Genomic DNA, 19,785 nt, shown 5'->3' with positions numbered 1-19,785 from the left:
CATTTCCAGCATAGTAAACCATGTGGTTGTCAGATTCAAAATGGCCAATACCAGTCCATTTCAGCTCACTAATGCCTAAGATATCGATGTTTATGCATTCCATTTCATTTTTGACAACTTCCAATTTTCCCAGATTCATACTTCATACGTTCCATGTTCTGATTTTGAATGAATGTTTACAGCTGTTTCTCTTCATTTTGAGTTGTGCCCCATCAACACATGAAGGTCCCACGGGTTTTCTCCCATAGGCTTTATTCTATTTGCGTCATCATGGTTCACTCTACTTCTGAAGAGGCAGCTCTTCCCCAGTTGCATTTTGAGTCCTTCCAATCTAAGGGGCTCATTTTCCAGCACTGTATCTGACAGTGTTTCTCTGCTATTCATAAGGTTTCAGTGACTAAATATTCGGAAGTACTTCGTCACTCTTTCTTCCTCGTCTGTCTTCGTCTGGAAGCTCATCTGAAACCTGTCCACCATGGGTGACCCTGCTGGTATTTAAAATACTGGTGGCATAGCTTCCAGAATCACAGCAACTCACAAGCCACAATAGTACGACAAACGGACAGACAAGTGGTGGGTTGTTGAGGTAGATTGTATCAATCTACCTCATAGAGTTTTCTTCATTTTTGCTGACAAAAAGCAGACCAGTGCATAAGCGTGACTGGACAACCCCTGAACAGCAACAAGTGCCAGGGAGGCAGTAGAGGCCCATATGAGTGGAGGATTTTGAGAAATTTTAAAGACAGCAACAACCACTACAGCTTAAACTCTATTTTAGTACTAGCTCCATGGGACATAGAATCTGATGCCAACATGTAACTGAGAAAATGGAATTACTCAACTTCTATTTTGCAATAGTCATCTTCATCAAACATATCCCTACAAAAGAAAGTGGCTAACTGTGGAAAATGGTATGGTGCTTCCTCAAAAAGTTGTAAAGACAAGTATCATGAGTCAATAATCCCTCTACTTGGTATATATCCTCAAGAAGCGTATGCACACCCATGTTCATCACAGCACTATTCACAATAGCAAAAAAGCTGGAGACAGCCTAAATGCTCATCCATGGAAGACTGGATAAACAAACGTTGATATGTAGACAAAATAGAATACTACGCAACACTGAAGAATGATGATGAATCTGCGCAACACCGCATAACATACATGAACCTGGAGGACATTATGCTGAGTGAAACTGCTCGATCTTAAGAGTACAAATATTGTATGGGACCACTACTGTAAAAACTTAAGACAAGGTTCCCATGCTGAAAGAAATAGTCCTTGGTGACCACTAACAGTAGGAGGTAAGGGTGAGTAATTCGCTGGCTAGAGAGTAGATACTGTCGGCAACGGTGACTGGGAAGGCAATGTCCAAGAAGAGAGAGTTTGGCAGAAGAATGATGAAGACAGGTGAAGGCACAAGGAAGAATGCAAGGGCTAAAGTGAATAAAGATAAATATATGATCCTGCAACAATAGTGCTCTACAGGCAGATATATAGACAAATATACAGGCTGAACAGATATGGAGGGAGGGAGAGTGGAAGTGTATCCACAAATATATAAGGCTTTCATAAAAGAGAGAATAAACACGGGATGGTGAACCACCAGTCGCTCCTACAGGAGAAAGATAGGCTTTTTACATCTAGCAAAGATTTACAGCCTCAGAAACCCTGTACAGGGTTGCTAGGAGTCAGAACTGACTTGATGGCACTTAACAACACAGCATTTACCTTTGCTGCAAACACACCTATGAATGTGGTGGAACACACAGGGGGGCAAATTATGAAAACTGTTTAGACATTACCAAACACCATAGGCAAAGAGCTGCTGAGCCTGGGAACTCAATCCCACAGTGTCTCAGGGGACACCAGGGTCACTTGGCATAACATAGGTCACAAAGAAAACACTCTACATCAAATACTGGTGAGTAGTGACTGGGATCTTAAAAGCAACTCATGAGCAGCCATCACAAGTAGCTATCGATGTCTCCATGAGTGGAAGAAAGAAGAATGATGAAGCTTGCAGATGCTTACAGTCAGTCAGTGGATAATGGAACCATGAATATTAGGTTTGCATGCGAATCTTAAGGTCAGCGGTTTGAAACTACCAACCGCGGGAGAAAGATGAGGCTTTCTACTCCCGTAAAGATTTACACCCTCGGAAACCCTATACAGGGTCGCTATGGGTCGGAACCGACTCGATGGCACATAACAACAACAACAAGGACCAGAAGAATTAGATGTTGTTCAACCACCACTACCATCTTCTCTGAAAGGGATTACATTAGAAGGTCACAGAGTGGGAGACAATGTGAAACAAAACTCAAAATTACTGACTGGGCTTACTGGTCAGACAAAGACGGGAGAAACCCAAGAGTATGGCCCTTGGTCACCCTTCAGGTTTGGAACGCAACTCATCCTGTTGGTCTAATTTTCAACCAATCAGTAGATAGGTATGTAAGGGGTATTCTCACCGTGGAATGGTTAACCATTCAAGATCAAAAGTGCAACACTATCCTAAGAACAAAGTTCAGAAGGGTTGGAAAGGAGGGTGAAACGGAATTAAGAACCACAAAGAGAAAATGGATAACTGTTGTTACATGCAGGGGGACTGCAATCATTGAGATGAAATGAAGTGTATGATTCGTTCAATGTAAAACTGATGGATTGCTCTGTAAACCTTCACTCAAGTCACAATAAAAAGATAAATATCAATTCATGAGTGGTCAACTAAGGTGCAACCACTGGTCTCTCTCTGTCCAGAGGAAAGAAGAGTGTTGAACACTGAAGTCGCTTAGTAACAAACAATTAGTCCAAAGGATTGATGGACCCAGTGAATATCAGTCTCCACAACCCTGAGATGGAAGAACTAGATGGTCCCGGATAACACTACCAACTGCTCTGAGAGGAATCACATTACAAGGTCCTGGATAGAATAGAAGGAAATGCGGAACAAAAGTCCAAATCATAAAAAAAGATCAGGCTATCTGGTCAGACAGAGACTGGAGGCACCAAGACTATGGTCCTTGGGCACGCTTCAGATCCAAGGCTCAATTTTCAAGTTAAGCAACAGATAGGTTTACAGGAAGCACAACACTGGCGTGGTACATACACCATAATGCAGTCAACCATCAAAGATCAGAAGGGAAGCATGTACCAAGGACATAATTCAACAGGGTGGGGAAAGAGGACCAAATGGAAAGGAAGCGAGATGAGAGACACTGCATCGATGAAACAGCAATTATTGAGGTGAAACAAGCATATAATTTTTTAATGCAAAACTAATGCTCTACTCTGTAAACCTTCATTCTGTTCACAGTAAAATGTTAAAAAACAAAAACAAAACAATTAAAGTGGTGAACAATTAAAGTTCAAGGAATGTACAGCTCAGGTAACTGATAAATCAGAAAGTGAGCACCTATCTACTACACAGAGTCGCTATGGTTCGGAATTGACTCGACGGCACTGAACAACAACAATCTACTTTAAGTCATTCCCAGTCTCTGAGCTGAGATAATCGTATCTGGAGGTCCACAGTGAATCTGCTTATAGAGCCATCGTTTATGTTTCGAGAGCTCCAGAGAGAATGGAGAGAGATCTCAGAAAATTAAAGGAGATCAAATGGCAATTTAAGTGGCACAAAAGATGCTAAAAAACACAGAAAACTAAGCTTGACATTCATAGCTTAATTTTTTTAACCCCAGAAATAATTATTGAACAATTGGTATCAATTGTGACAATTTATTACAATCTGATTAATAACATTTAGAGAGGAAAACACTGGTAACCCGGAGCCAGCATGAGTTCAGGATGAACAAGTCATGTTTTCCTTTTATTTGTAAAATACAGTCTCCAGGAAAGCAATTGTGTAAATAGATGGACTGCGATTCCGGTTTCGATAGAAGCCAAATGTCTCAAGACTTCCTTATACAACCGGAGTTGACATGCTAACTGAAGACCTCTTCACTCAGAGAGTGACGATTAACAGTTCAATGTCATTTTACAGGAAAGCCTTTAGCGCTACAGGGCTCTGCCCTTGGTTTTTCTTTCCTTTTACTATTTTTTTTAATTCAATGATTTAGAAGAAGATCTATAAAGGATGTTTACTTAATATAAACTGTGATTTAGAGGCAATTACAAGATCATTTATCAAGATTCAAATATATCCCAACTAGTTAGGCGATAGTTCAAAATGATACAGTTTTTAAAAGTGTTCAAATACAGATTGAATGAGAATCACTTAATGGCAGCTGATGGGGAAAGCATCTAATTGTTCTAGTTGCTTATAAACTCACTGGTCAGCCAATACTGTGTTCTTCAAAGAAGTAATGCAAATATAGGGTATATAAAAGCACTGCATTAAACAGACCACATTCTAGATTATTTCCTTTGTTTATGGGCCACACATTTATGTGAGAGCAATGGACCGCAAATTACTGGGAGGCTGCACTCCATTGTTCTTACACAAGGGGAGGATCAGGAAAGTTCTAGAAATGATGTTACCTGAAGAAAGGCCACAGGGCCATTCTAACTGTGGTAGAAATTAGTGGGTAGAAGAAAGAAGATATTCTGGTAGAAGAGCTAGGGAAGTTCAAAATTGTTTTAAAGAGAGTGACTGTTTTGGTCCTCCCTGGAAGAAATGCAATAGACTCTTTCAGTTTCAGAGGGCCTGGCCTGGAGATAGGATTGGAATCTACATGGAGGTAAAGCTGAAGTTAAAAAATGAAGCCAACTCTAAGAATCACAACTGCTGTTACATGAAAGGTGACACTCTCTGAGTTAGTGACCTTCTTGTTATTGGATGACCCCAGCCAGGGTGCTATAGCGAGAGATGACTGGGAGGCTGAAAAATGCATTTCAAGGCCTCACAGGGCTGCATCCACAACTCTGTTGGACACATGGGAGCTTCTGAATACAATGCAACAAATATGAAAATCAGAATAAAATAGCAGCTTTTATTCCTTTATAAATGACTGTGTATTTGTTTGTGTAAGTCTAATTTTATTTTTTCTTCTTTCAGGTTGCCAAGGGAATGTCATTAACAGGAGTAAAAAAGATCCTCAATCACATAATACGCTTTGACAATATCCTATTAGGCCACCGAGAAAAGTACAGTCTACTGTATACTCACTGGTTTTGCACTGACAAGTTCGACAACCACTGTGATCAAGTTTGAAGCCATAAATGCAGTCCTTCTCTGTCAGGGTGCAGTTTGTTAGCTCCCCACAAGCAGGTGGATCAATGGTGATGTAGGTTGGCTCTAATAATAAAAAGAAAAAAAAATAAAGTCAATGAAACATATCATTACCTCTTGGGAACTATTCAATCTTTTAAGTTCTATAGAAAAATCTCATCAATAATTCTCATCAAATCTCAAACTTTTATACTCTCATCATATCTTTAACCCCTATATACAACTGTTTTTAAAAACTGGAATTTTGAAAATCTTTATGTTTGAGCAATTTATGTGTTGTTTTTTCCTGAGGTCCTCACAAAATACTTTTCTGCTGGTCAAACTACACAAAGCAGATTTAGAGAGGTTAAAATTAATTCCATTTAACTTGCTAATATTGTTAATGCTTCTTCCATTTCTTTCTGATGTTTTCTGAGCTTACTTATAGTTTCTAAGAATCAAGACAAAGTGACCAACTGCCTATTATCCCACTCCCCATGTCAAATCTGTTAGCTCTTTCCCTCCAAATTAATATATCAGATATACACATCTTATGTGTGATGCTCACTCAGTGATTACAGATGACATAAGGAAGACACTGAATAGGAGCTCATACTCCAGGTCCACAAGCTTATGGGAGTGGCAGAGTGAGAGACAGGCATTTGGGAGAAAAGAGGCCCACCATTCTGGGAACACACACAGACAAAACCACGGCCTAAGAGATGTTTTACCTCCCCCACCCCCATGCTAATAATTAAGAATTGTTCTAGATAATAACAGGAATTACACATGCTCATATAATGCATAGTATGTATTTATTTACAAAGCATATTACGTATTTATTTAATCTTTGTAGTCCTTTTCATCAATACCTTCAAGCCTTATCATGATCCAATGAGACAGGTGCTATCACCATCTTCATTTTACAGATGACAACATCGAGCTATCGACTTGTCCAAGGTCACAAAGTGAGTAAATGGACCTAGGATTCACAGTGAGGCTTTCTGGCTCCAGAGTCACAGTCTTAGATTCTGGGCACCATAAAGTCTGTTGTAATGAGAGCTGTTTTGTATTACATTGTAAGTGACAGCTTATATAATGCCCAGTTTGGGGAGAGCATTATCAAAGGAAGCAGCAGCTACATGGACATCTTTTCAACCAAAAGACAATGAAGTTTCTCAGAATTAGCTGGTTACCACAATATCTTTGTGAGAGTGCCAAACACAGAATGTCTTCACCTATGTTTTCACAGATGGAAAACATGAAGTGCAGAGAGGGTAACTCGCTTATCTAAGTTTACAGAGCAACCCAGTAGCAGGCTGGGAATAGAACACAACAGAGGTTCCTGACCTCCTGTCCAACACTATATCCATTTATCCACAGTGTCTTCTCAAGTTTCATCTCCTGTTACCAAGGAAGAGAGACCAAAGCAAGTGTTTTAACTGCCACTGCTCACATCAAGAGTTCTACATTTGTATCTATTTGCTAAAAGCAGATGGTGATTCAACTCTTCACAGGTAGCACGCAACTGTGACTTATTACAGAGATGCTGTGATCAACATTTCCCTGATAAAAATACTTTCTCTATTTTTATTACAATAGACATAATTTGAAGAACATTTCCCTAAAACTTGTATAAAAACTTTCTACTGCTATAAAATTTATAATTTCTTCCAATAGTAAAAGTACCTTTTCTGAAAGGTTAACTGTAAACATCAAAAAGTCAGTTAAACAAGTTTTAAGACATACTGAATATAGTGTTTCTCTATTTTTCTGACATTCTCCTAAAAAATCACCAGAGCCTTCAGACTTCAAATTTATGGATTTTCATTACCATTGTCATTTAGTACTTCAATTAATTAATTCTATTTCAGCCACGAAACTGCCAATATTTTGTCTGAATGACTCTATAACCATATATACAAGACAAAGAAAACAAAGGACCAGTGCTAACTTAAAGCACACTTATCATATCAGGGAAGAGTTTTCTAAATGTGTTTAACTTTTCTTGAGCTTCAACTTGAACTTGCACATGACCAATTGATAGTCTGCTCCACAGTCAATTCCTAGCTTTGTTCTGAATGATGACACTGAACTTCAACTTTTCTTTCCACAGATGCAGTGGAATGATTCCTGTGCATTCCAAATGGTGATGCCCAAATGTATAGTTGTGGTTTATGTCATCGAAAAAAATGTATTTGCAATGATTAAGTCGCTGGTCTTATAAAATTCTATCATGCAATATCTAGGATAGTTTCTATCACCAAGGTCATATTTCCCAACTAATAACCCTTCTTTGTTTCTAAGTTTTACATTTCAATGACCAGTAATTATTTTATTTGATTACATGTTTGAACAATTTCAGACTGAAGAAGTTAGTAAAAATCTTCAATTTCCTCATCTTTGGAATGAGTGGCTGGTGCTTATATTTGGATAATACTAACATTAACTGGTCTCTCATGTATGTGTCTGGACCTTATCACTGATAGTGTTCTTTTAGCTGACATTCCTCTTCATAGTAGACCATGTAACTGTCCCATTAAAAAAATGACTAATTGGTAGCGTAGTGGTTACGAATCGGGCTGCGAACCTCAAGGTCAGCAGTTCGAAACTACCAGCTCTTCCACAGGAGAACGATGAGGCATTCTGCTCCCATAAAGATTTACAGCCTCAGAAACCGTGTACGGGGTCTCTATGAGTAGGAACCGACTTCACGGCACACAGTCACTATCAATATCAGTTCTTACAGCTCACTAATGCCTACGATATTGATCTTCAAATGTTCCATTTCGGTTTTGACAACTTCCAATTTTCTTTGGTTCATACTTAGTTCTTCTCATCTTCCAATAATTAATGGACATCTGCAACTGTTTCTTCTCATTTTGAGTCATGCCTCAGTAGCAATAAAAGTCTTGAAAGCTTTACTCTCTCCCTGTCATTACAGTTAACTCTACTTTAAGAACTTTTAAAGTCTTCACAAGTGTCATTTTGTATGCCTTTCTTACAGAGGGGCTCATCTTTCAGCACTATGTCTTATCCATTAGAGTTTTTCCACTGCCTGTTGTTTTCAGGGGTAGACTGCCAGGTTCTTCTTCTCAAGTCTTACTCTAGAAGCTCCACTACAACTTAAAACACCCATGTGATACTGCTGGTATTTCAAGTATCAGTGGCATAGCTTCCAGCATCACAGCAACACCGGTAGGATCACAGTATGACAAGCTGACAGATGGATCATGGAGTCCCACAAGGCTGTATGATCACCCTTTCATTCCCTAAGGGGCATATAGCCCCTATCCTACATTTCCTTCCTTGGAGGTTGCTTTATCCATTCACTGACAGTATAGTCACCAAGAGGGGACCTGTATAACTGTCTGAAATGGAAGAAATGGGTGAATGTCAAATACCACTATATTTACAGGGTATTACATAAGGTGATACATCTTGGAGATGTGATTTTGTAACACTTGTTTCTTCTGACGATTTTACTAAGAGATAAGCCCTGTAAGTGTGTTTCTGGGTTCCGGTGTGTCATTTGGAGGTTGCCTTTCTTGTGGTGGCCCCATGTTTGCTAGAACATGGTATTTTTGTTGTTGTTGTTGTTAAGTGCCATCGAGTCGGTTCCGACCCATAGCGACCCTGTACAGGGTTTCCGAGGGTGTAAATCTTTACGGTATTTTTAGGGTCTCTTAAATTGTCTGTGCCTGTCATAGACTCTAGACAGCAGTACAATGAGTGGAACAGAGAAGCATGTGTTCCACTAATCCTATCCCAAGTCCAGAGGGATATATGTGTACCACGTAACTCCCCCCATATCTCCCAGTTGAGAAATAACTAGTATATTCCACAGAATCTAAGCCATTGAGTACAGAGGGATGTGTATATCCCACATGTTATGTATGAATACCCACATTTCATAACAAACGTTCAGAACTGTTACTTGATTCCACATGCCTTCCATCAATGAAAATACAAGCTATCAGCAAAAAATTCAAAGCAGAAATGAGAGGGTTAAATATTCTAGGTCAAACAAGTTCTATTAGATGCCTTCCAGGCTTCAGATGATGTGGCAGAATGTAAGAAGTAAAAACTTAGGCTTTGCCTCCAAATAATATTTTTTCCCATTCATTGATGGCCTACATTAGAGGGAAGGAATTGAGAAGTACACATTTCAAATTCTGACCCCCTTAATATTCATTAAAACACACGAAAACTCAATGAAGTCATTTATTCACGGAGACTGTCCATTTACTCTGGAACTATTCAATTTCCCCCTGATAGATCAGGGCGAACACAACATCCATTTGTGATATACTAAATAGAGACAGCAGTTTACATTTTTCTAGAAGGCATTTTAACATTTGTCATCTCGTTTCATTACATTTAGCGAAATGAATACCGTTTTCCTATTCACATACAAGCCAAGATAAATTTTTAAAGCCTTTGGGGGTGGGGGCGAAGAATGTTTCTTGGGTACTTACTGTTGTTATCCTATGTCACTGGAGTAACTGCTGATTTGAAATAGACACATTTGCAGGCAACTAGTTGTCTCCTAACACTTCATCTGAAGTCATGTATTCTATTACCTTTTCATCATTCGCTCCACATTCAGTGCTGATTTCCTACTGTGCCAGGCCGTATCTGACAAATTAGTCAGATTTCTGTGAGAATATTTTTACAACAGAAATATGCAACTATATATGACCTAGGAAAAATCTGATATTATCATTAAACAGATCTGAGAGTTGGCTTTAAGTACAACATATTAATATGTAATCTTAGAACCGGTTCTATTACTAACATCAGGGAATTCTTTTTTTCTTTTTAAAGAAAGGAACTGGGAGACTACTGAAATTCAATTGAACTCCAATGTGAGATATACTTAACACCAACCGGCCTTAAAGAATTTTAAATCAATATGCAATTTTCACTCCTTTAAGAATAGCTTAACAACCAAGAGCTCATTTAGATTTTTAATGTCGTTTCTACCCCAGAAAGTTCTTGGTGGGGAAAGGAGTGATGTAAGAAAATCTACAATCAGAAATCATAGTATCAGTGTATCATGCAAAATGACTGTATTATTTCTAATCCACTTAAGTAATTTTTAGGAAGCGTTTGTGAAGTATGTAAATGTGTTCTCTGCTTGGCTGGAAGAGCATCCTGAGATGGCTCATCAGAAGCTGTAAATATCCTATACCCTCTTCCTAGACTGTGCAGTAGTGCTCTGAATACAGGAAGTACTCTCAGGGGTCTTGGTCTGGAGACTGGAAGATTCTCGTTCAAACCCTACATTTCTGTGCTCCTGTAGGTTAATGTGCTGGACTGCAAGGTTGGTTTGAACCGCAAGGTGGGCAGTTCCAGCTTACCATCCATCCCTTAAAAGCACTATACAGGGTCTTTATGAGCCTGAACCTACTGGATGGCACTCAGCAACAGCAAAATTAAATGGGAGTGGCATAGTGGCTACATTTCTAATTCAACAGATGCCTGCGGGAGAAAGATGCCACAATTTGCTTCCATAAAAATTGGATATGGGTGGGGGCAGTTCTCCTCAGCTTACAGGGTTGCTAATGAATGGGAATCTGACTCAATGACAATCAGTAGGATACTCAAACGGCACATCAGCATGTCAGCATGTGCTTTTCTGGCAGGATGAGGGCCCTCCCTGTCATTGGCAAGTTTGGAGTCTACCAATTCAAGACAAGTCCTGCTAAGACTTTTGGAGGCATTCACACATGAATGCTGACAATTGCTTGGAGCTAAGGTAACTGTCTGCTAATGGCTGGGCAGAGAGATGTGTCAGTAGCTCCTTTAAAAGGAAATAAATGGTCTTGGATCTCCTCTTTTAGGAGACTAAGAAAATGCTTGCACAGAGGTAGGAACTTCAATGAAGCATTGCTTATAGACCACCCTGAAATTCCATCTCATCTTGTATTGAATCAGCTGAGGAATTAAAGAAATACCTTAATGTCCTCCAAAGGAAGAAGGCTTGAAACAGCAGGAATTCATTGTCTTTGGCTACAACTATTTCTAAAGGGAACCCTGGAGCAGCTTCTTTGTGAAGAATTCTAGAAATATTCTCTGAGCCTAGAAGCAATAAAGAACAGAAATGGGTGTTTGTTATGTCTGTATCCCGTTTGCTCTTTCCTACTCTGCATATGAGTGGGAACCACTGCTCTCCTCAACCTCTGCTGTTTCTTGAGTGAAAAGGTTCTCCCAGCACTGTACACTATTCAGGAGCCTTTCTTCTTCTTCTTTTTTTTTTTTTTTAAACATAAGAACCGCTGGTTTTTCTAAGAGTGCAGGTATTCTGCTACCAATTTTTAACAAAAGATTTACAGAAAAAAATTCTGGGGGGTAAAAAATAACATCACACACAAAAAACACCACCATATCTGTTCTAGCATGCATTAACACACAAGTTAACAAATACACACTGGCTCATTTTTTAATTTTAAAATTAGGGATGAGTATTTCTTGCCAATCTTAGGAAACTCAGCCAATGTCTTATCAGTAAAAATATTTCCAGGAGAGCATTCTTATTTTTCACAAATCAGAGCGCCCTAGACACTAAGTCTTAGAAGAACGACAATAGCATTTTATACTGATGGTCAAGTGTTTCCTAGGAAAAATTGTACCCACTTAACAAAGGAGCTCTGGTAGCGTAGTGGTTACGAATCGGGCTGCAAACCTTAAGGTCAGTGGTTCGAAACTACCAGCCGCTCCGCGGGAGAAAGATGAGGCTTTCTACTCCCGTAAAGATTTACACCTTCGGAAACCCTGTACAGGGTCGCTATGGGTCGGACCCGACTCGATGGCACTTAACAACAACAACAACAACAAGATATGTAACAATGGGAAATTCAGGGAACTGTGACCATATTAATTTGAAGGGTATCAGATAAAAATAACAACCATTATTCTAAGTCTAAGGCCAGAGCACTAAACCGTACATTAATTTATACTGGATTATTGGGGAGTTATAAACGTGTTAAGCAAATATAAGACCTCTACTTCCTTGGTTTTTGTTGGGGTTTTTTTGTAATTTTATTTTATGGGAATTCTTCAAAAAGAAGCATGTGAAGGAGTAAGTTGAAACTCAAATTCAACATCTGAAAATGCTAATTAAATATTTTACATCAGTCCTACATTAACACTTCTTTAGGACTTCATGACAAAGATAACTGAAGAAACATTTTGACCTGTTATTTTAAAATGTGTAAATTTATATCAATTAGCTTCTGAAACAAAGTCCATAACACTGATTTTTACATTTCAGTTATATATAGCTTAAATGAAAATGTTAATGTGTGCTTTAAATGTGGTGTCTAATCTGTATCATAAAGAGCCCTGGTAAGATAGTGGACTAAAAATTGAGCTGCTAACCCCAAGGTCAGTAGTCTGAGAAGTTACCATCACTCAGTGGTTGAAAGATAAAGCTTTGCACTCCAGTCAAGATTTATAACACCAGAAACCCTATACAGAGTCACTGAAAGTCCAGACCAACTCAGTGTCACACAACCAATTTGTATTATGGACTCCTGGTATGGCACTGTAGTATAAGCACTGGACTGCTAACCACAAGGTCAGCAGTTCAAAACCCCAGCTGCTCCTCTGAAACCTTAACAGGGTTTTGCTATGACTCTATGGCACTTAACAACAACAACAACAATCTGAATTACTTCCTTGAACTTCTGGATCTAAATTAATCCATACTAGGTTCTTCTCATTATCTTGGTTATTACAAGCTGGCTGACACTTGTAAATAATACTAATTATCTCCATTGAGAAATCTGTGAAACACCTTTTTTGATTAGCAATCCTGGAAAGGCTGACAGCGAATTAGTAGCTCTTCTGTATGGATGGGCAATTTTGGAAAAAATATGCGTGTGGCCCCTTAACTCAATTTACAATAAAAAGAAAAAAAAAAAAAAAAACCACTTGCGGAAAACATACAGAGCCATCTCTCCTCGGTCTAACAGAACACAGCCTGTAGTAATTAACTCTGGTTATAGGTTTTGAGTCCCTTCTGAGAAGCTTTGTGCTCTGGGTTAAGCAGCATGTAGGTGATGGCTGTGGTTAGCAGCTGCCCACCACTGTCCTTGACTCACACATACATACATCTTCTCTCAAACACCACCACGTATTCACATCTCCACTCAGGAAAGCATCTTTGGGAAAACACCACTCTGGGCAAATTTCTGGTGTGGCATTGTAGGATCAGCACTGGACTGCTACCCACAGGTCGGCAGTCCAAACCCACTAGCTGCTCCTAGGAAACCCTATAACTATACAGGGTCACTGTGAGTTGTGAGTTGACAATACCAAGAAGAAGAAAATTTCTACAAAAAGCTTTTTAAGGCAGATACATTTTTACAGTTTGCAAGATAAAAAAATTTAAGCAGAGATAATCGGATAAATGAAATCAATACCTTATCTTATTTCACTAATATATCTCCTTTTGGGCTTTAATAATGGATTGTATATTTAAAGGAGCTCTTTGAGAACTCCCAAGTCTGCTTACTTGATTGTAAGAGACAAGGATAAACAATTATGTTTTCTTTTCAGACCTAATTCAGTCAACTTTCTTCCTTAGAATTCTTCACTGGATTTGATTAGGCCATGTGAATATTCAATGGATAGGAAATCCCAAAGCATCATTAACTATATATGGCATCTCCATGGCTAAATATGGAATCCTGATGTGATGCTATAGGATAAGCTTGACTGCTAACCACCAGTTGCTCCTTGGAAACCCTGTAGAGGGGTCACTATGAGTTGAAACTGATTCAAAGGCACTTAACAACAATGACTAAACACATCTGGCCTTCCAGAGGCCTTCAGATAATGGTAGCTTATCCAGGGCCATAGAACCGGAGCTCCACTTGGCCAAGACAAAACCAGAAGACACACCTTATCTGTTTTACTTTCTCTTCATAGGTTGCTCTGTTACCACAGTGGCTTTTCAAATGTGACCCACAGTCAGAAAACCATTCAAATAAGTCATTCATGTAACCCATTTAAATTATCTACGCAATTGCAGACTGTGAAGGGAAGTGTTATGAAGATGAGGTTTCTCTAAACAAAGCTAGAGGGAAACGGCTCCTTATTAATGCAGACAACCAGGAAAAAAAAAAAAAGAGGATTAACAATTCCTTCATCTGCAAGTGGGAATTTCCATGGAGCATGGATGTGTATTTAAGAAAGTCTTAAGTCATGGAAAAAATTTTTCTTCACAGTTGAAGTTTTCAAATTCTTTCAGTCACTACTCATTGAGCTATCTTTTTTTTTCCTTTGTATATATTTCTCATAACAACACTTACATCTTTGTGATTTCTGCAGTACTTAGAGCAGTTTTTTTCATTTTATTTTAAGATGATGAGTGTGAAAATGTTCCCAAGATATGTATTATTTTGTGGTCAGATAGAGAAACAACCATGTATTTGTTTTAGACCTATTTATTAACGCTGTATACTTTTTCCAGGGAATCTTGGCTGCTGGATTATTTTTCTTTCTCTACCAATCTCATTTTTGACAGGAAACGGCAGTTGTATTCTTATGAGATTATTATTAAAAGACCACAAAGACAAATTATAAATTTTTATATAGAGTAGGATATCTTCTTCCAGAAACTCGGTTTGAGACAGCTCATAAAATTATCACTGGGTTCCAAGAATAATCTAGGCCTTTCGTACCTGCTTTATATTTTATTCTTATATTATTTTTACTGTTCCTTTTCATAGGGAACATATCTTGGTAGTCTTTAGCCTTTAACTGGTTTACAAAATTATGGCTTCATATTTATACGTGCGCATGTATTTGTATAAACATCTTAATAACTATACTTTAAATGTGGGGCAGAATCAGAGCCTCTGAGTTCTAGTAATCTCAAGTCAACCCTCTGGGAAATGGCTGAGGACCAGGGAGGAAGTGTCCTGACATTAGGAACAACGATTTATTCATTGTTTATGAACTCAGTAACTAGCACAGTTTTTGGCCCATAGCAATCCTTAATGAACAATGGAGGTAAAAGACATAAACATGTAAAGTAAAGGCACATTACAAGAGGATGACTGTGTAACAATGGGCTTACAACGATGGGTTCAAACACAGCAATGTTAGTGAGGATGGTGTACAACTGGGCAGCATTTTGTTCTGCTATACATACAATTTCTAAAAGTCAGAGCCTACTCTTATACCTAACAATAAAAAATTAGATGAAGCAGGACCCCTAACTCAGCATGGCCCCTAAATCTCTACTTTCTTAACTGTCAGGGGATCAGACAAGAAGTTCCTTTGGGTTCTCAGTGCTGTGGAGTCAGTTCTGACACAAAGCGACTCTGTTTAGGTTTTCTGAGGAGGAACTGGTGAGCTTGAACTTCCGACCTTGTGGTTCAAACTGACCTTGAAGTCCAAGACATTAACATGCAGCGCCATACCAGGACTCCCTTAGACTTAGGTGCTAACAAACAGCAAGCTGGATCAGAAAGTTGTTGGCAACTTGATGCACAAATAAATCTTCAAACTCAAGCAGTTCAAAGTGAGAAACACAGTGGTGATACTGGGTGGCAAAAAATGAGTTGAATTATGATCTGTATCTTTGACTTTAAAAGGCACAGAAGTCTACAAAAGCCTTGTACAAGGTCTCTTTTCAAATATATTAACATAAAATTTGACATCCAAAATTTCAATTATCTAGAGAATTCACCTCAGTGACACCACTATTCCTTGGTGGTGCCAAGCAAATAGAGTGTTACTAAAATAGTCCCCAAAATACCTGGGAACTCATTCAACTCAGGAACTCATCTTGTACCGGATGAAGTATGTGCACTTTTGCTGACTGCTTGGCAAATCTACCAGATGATTAAGCAAAGACTGGTAAGAATTATACGACAAAAGGTCAGTCCGGAGCAGAATACACAAGAGTTGGTCATGGTACCTCATGCCTGACAGAGTCAAGGGGGCTGAGCGGGATTTTATTTTACTCTGTGAGGATTGAGTACCTATGGTGAGGGCCCAGGGATGGATGAGGCTGGGCAGAAGGCAAGCCTGAGAGTGCAGAGAGTGTTGGGAAAACAGTTAAGTGCACTCATGATAAAGGATGTCCTTAGGATAGGGGAAGCAGGAATGAACATGTGGAACAAGGCCATATATCCAGTTTTTGTGAAGATCACACACAGCAAAGTTATGAGTTCAGACAGAATCCCCTGGGTAGTTGTTGTTAAGCATCATCAAGTCAGTTCCAACTCATAGCGACTCTGTACAGGATTTCTGAGGAACGGCTGGTGAATCTGAACCACCAACCTTGCAGTCCAGTGCATTATCCCAGAGCGCCACACCAGGACTTTAAAACCTGGATCAAATGCTAAGCCACACCAAAAAGTTAGAATAACTGTAAGTGGGAGTACAAGGTACTAGGAGGAAGAATGGCTTTTGAATCTGAGCCACACCTCTCCTATACGTTGCAGATGTTTTCATGTTCACCATGCTACTTCATCTCCCTCTCCTGGGGAGTGTGGTGGCTCTGTAGAAGTACTAGACTGCAAACCACAAAGTTGGTGGTTCAAGCACACCAGCTGCTCCATGGGAGAAAGATGAAGGCTTCCTGCTCCGGAAAAAATTTCCTGCCTCAGAAACCCTATATGGGATCACTGTGAGTTGGAACCAGCTTGATACCACTTAACAACAATCCCTGGTGTGACACTGTGGGATAAACACAGGACTGCTAACTACAAGGGTTGGTAGCTCAAACACACCAGTCGCTCCTTGGAAGCCCTATACAATGTCACTATGAGTCAAAACTGACTCGATGACACTTAACAACTGCAGTAACAATCCCTGGTGGTACTGTGGTTTCATTCATCATTGGGCTGCTAACTACAACGTTGGTAGTTCAAACCCACCAGCCCCTCTGAGGGAGCAAAATGAGGTTGTCTATTCCTGTAAAGACTTACAGCCTCAGAATCACTATGTAGGTTCACAATGAGTTGCAATGGACTGGGCAGCAGTGGGTTTACCTCTTCTCAAGAAGGAGGTGTAACGGGAAACAACGCCAATGGCATGAATTTAGAATTAGAAGACCCAGTTTGCCATGCTGCTCCTTCACAACCTAATGTGAAGTTGAACCCCTCAGGGTTTCTATAAAACAGGAATATTCTTACCTAACAACTTCACTTTGTCAATGAGATTTAAAAGAGGAGAGTATTCTGAACAGTAAGGGCTAAGTGACTATTATTAGGTGCTGAGTTGGTTCTGACTCACAGTGAGCTTATGCACAACAGAACAAAACACTACCCAGCCTTCGCTATCCTCACAACTGTTGTTAAGCATGAGCCCATTGTTGCTGTTACTATGCCAATGCATTTTCTTAAGGAGCTTCCTCTTTTTTTGCTGACCTTACACTTAACCCAGCATGATATATCCTTTTCCAGGGACTGGTCCCTCCTGACATGTCTGAAGTCTCACCATCCTGGCTTCCAAGGAGCATCCTGGCTGTTTTTTTCCCCAACATAAGTTGTTTGTTCTTTTGTCAGCCTTTGGTACTTTCAATTCTCCTCTAACACCATAACTCAAATACATCAATTCTCCTGCAGTCTTCCTTGTTCACTACTCAACTTTAGCATTCATATGAGGTTATTGAAAATATCATGGCTTGGGTCAGGCGTACCTTAGTCCTCAAACTGACATCTTTGCTCTTCAACACTTTAGAGGTCTTGTGTAACAGATCTGCCTAATGCAAATACGTCATTTGATTTCTTGACTGCTGCTTCCATGACTGTTGATGGTTGATGCAAGCAAAATAAATCTTTGACAACTTCAGTCTTCTCTCCATTTATATGGATGTTGTTTGTTGATCCAGTGGTGAGGATTTTTTCTTTATATTGAGGTGCAACTCATATCAAAGACTGTGGTCTATGATCTTCATCAGTATTTTAAGTCCTCTTTACTTTCCATAAGCAAAATTGTATCATCTGCATATCACAGGTTGTTAATGAGTCTATCTCCAATTCTGATAACACATTCTTTTTCATAAAATCCAGCTTCTTGGGTTATTTGCTCAGCATACAGATTGAGTAAGTATGGTGAAAGAATACAATCCTGGTGCCCACCTTTCTTGATTTTAAACCATTCAGTGTCCCCTTATTCTGTTCGAACAACTGCCTCTTGGGCTATGTGTAAGTTCCTCATGCGTACAACTAAGCGTTCCGAAATACTCATATTCCACAAAGTGAATATTAGCTGTTGTTATCATTATTGTTGTAATGACTATCATGGGTCCATTGCTGGTACTGATCTCAGATGATGGCTCAACAAATAAATTATGAGCCCCTTCACAGGCTCAGTTGATAAATGGTCTGACAATCGGCTTGGCATTCTGAACCCTGACAACTGTAACTGAAGCAACATTTTCTGTCTCCTTTGACAACAAGAAAAACATGTGGGATGTGGGTGAGCCGAGACTTTCTTTCATGGTCTGGTAAGCTTTGGAGAATGTTAGTGACCAGTCACTGGCGCCTTTCACGATTTGCTGAGTGGCAGTCTGATACCATTGTTTTACGTTTTGACTATAACCATGGTGTCTGTGAGAGAAAAGAAATCTCTAACCTCTTAGTAATCAGCTTATTGAATATGACGTGAAACAACTGATTCTGTGCGTCTAGCAATCCTTGTCTTGCGATGAGAGCCTTACTAGGCCAATGGGGACAAGTCAAACTCATCACAGTAGTTTTGAATAGCTTTAGTGGTTCTTCCAGCATCTCAACCATTCCGAAGTTTAAATTAAATTGAATTAAATTAAGTTTAAAAAAAGACAACTCTTCACAAAAAGCTGTTTATGATCCATAGATCTGAGTTTCAGTACATCAAGAATGTCAAAATTCCATCAACATTAGGAGAAAGTTTAACTAGTATACTTCCTTAATAATCATTCTGAGAATGCTTCAATAGCTACTCTCTCAGGACTTCCTAACAGGACCGTGGAACATCCCCACAGACTCTAGGTATCTAAAACCTCTAAGAATCTCTCTGAAACTTTGTCTCCCAAAAGTATACGATTCATGGTCTTGAAGTGATCTCAGTTTATTGATCCTGCTCTGTAACCAAGGCCTGAGATCATCCAAAGCCAACAGTTTATTACTTCTACATTAATTTTAGCTTCACTGAAAAAAGTAAGGCTCCCTGGATTATTTCAAAAACAATGAGCTAATACTTAGTGCAAGAGTTTTTCTTAATTGGTGAAAAAGGATACCATCTTGTGTTTTACTATTGGTGGCCAAATTAAGTATGGCATGATCACTAAGCAAAACACAGACACAGGAAAGTGGTAGACACTCAGTAAACAAGTAAACACATAAATATACCCCATTTCATTCCAAAAGAGATGCAAGGCAGCCTAAAATCCTATCACATATGAATACAGGCATACCTGGACATAAGGTGGATTGAGTCCCAAACTATCGCCATTAAGCAACTGTACAAATCAAGCAAGTCACTGGCTAGGACAGGGAGAGACTGTGACCCTCCTACATTGTTGGTGGGACTGCAAAATCGTCCAACCACTCTGGAAAGCAATATGGCGTTTCCTCAGAAGGTTGGAAAGAGAAATACCTCATGAT

At 39.3% G+C, this 19,785-nt stretch overlaps 1 protein-coding gene across 1 annotated transcript in view; it reads right to left on the bottom strand.

Annotated features, from left to right (window-relative positions):
- The window catches only part of CRIM1 (cysteine rich transmembrane BMP regulator 1 (chordin-like)), a 270,004-nt gene that overhangs the window by 60,850 nt on the left and 189,369 nt on the right, over positions 1-19,785 (bottom strand). The window contains exon 8 of the mRNA XM_006839357.1: positions 5,132-5,260. Coding sequence (XP_006839420.1) covers positions 5,132-5,260 — 129 coding nt within the window. The remainder of the gene's footprint in view (positions 1-5,131; positions 5,261-19,785) is intronic.

The sequence above is a fragment of the Chrysochloris asiatica genome, unplaced genomic scaffold, assembly GCF_000296735.1.
Source record: "Chrysochloris asiatica unplaced genomic scaffold, ChrAsi1.0 scaffold00024, whole genome shotgun sequence".
NCBI classification, from domain to species: domain Eukaryota; kingdom Metazoa; phylum Chordata; class Mammalia; order Afrosoricida; family Chrysochloridae; genus Chrysochloris; species Chrysochloris asiatica.
Note: the sequence above shows the minus strand (reverse complement) of the source record. Positions and strands in the feature narration are given on the sequence as shown.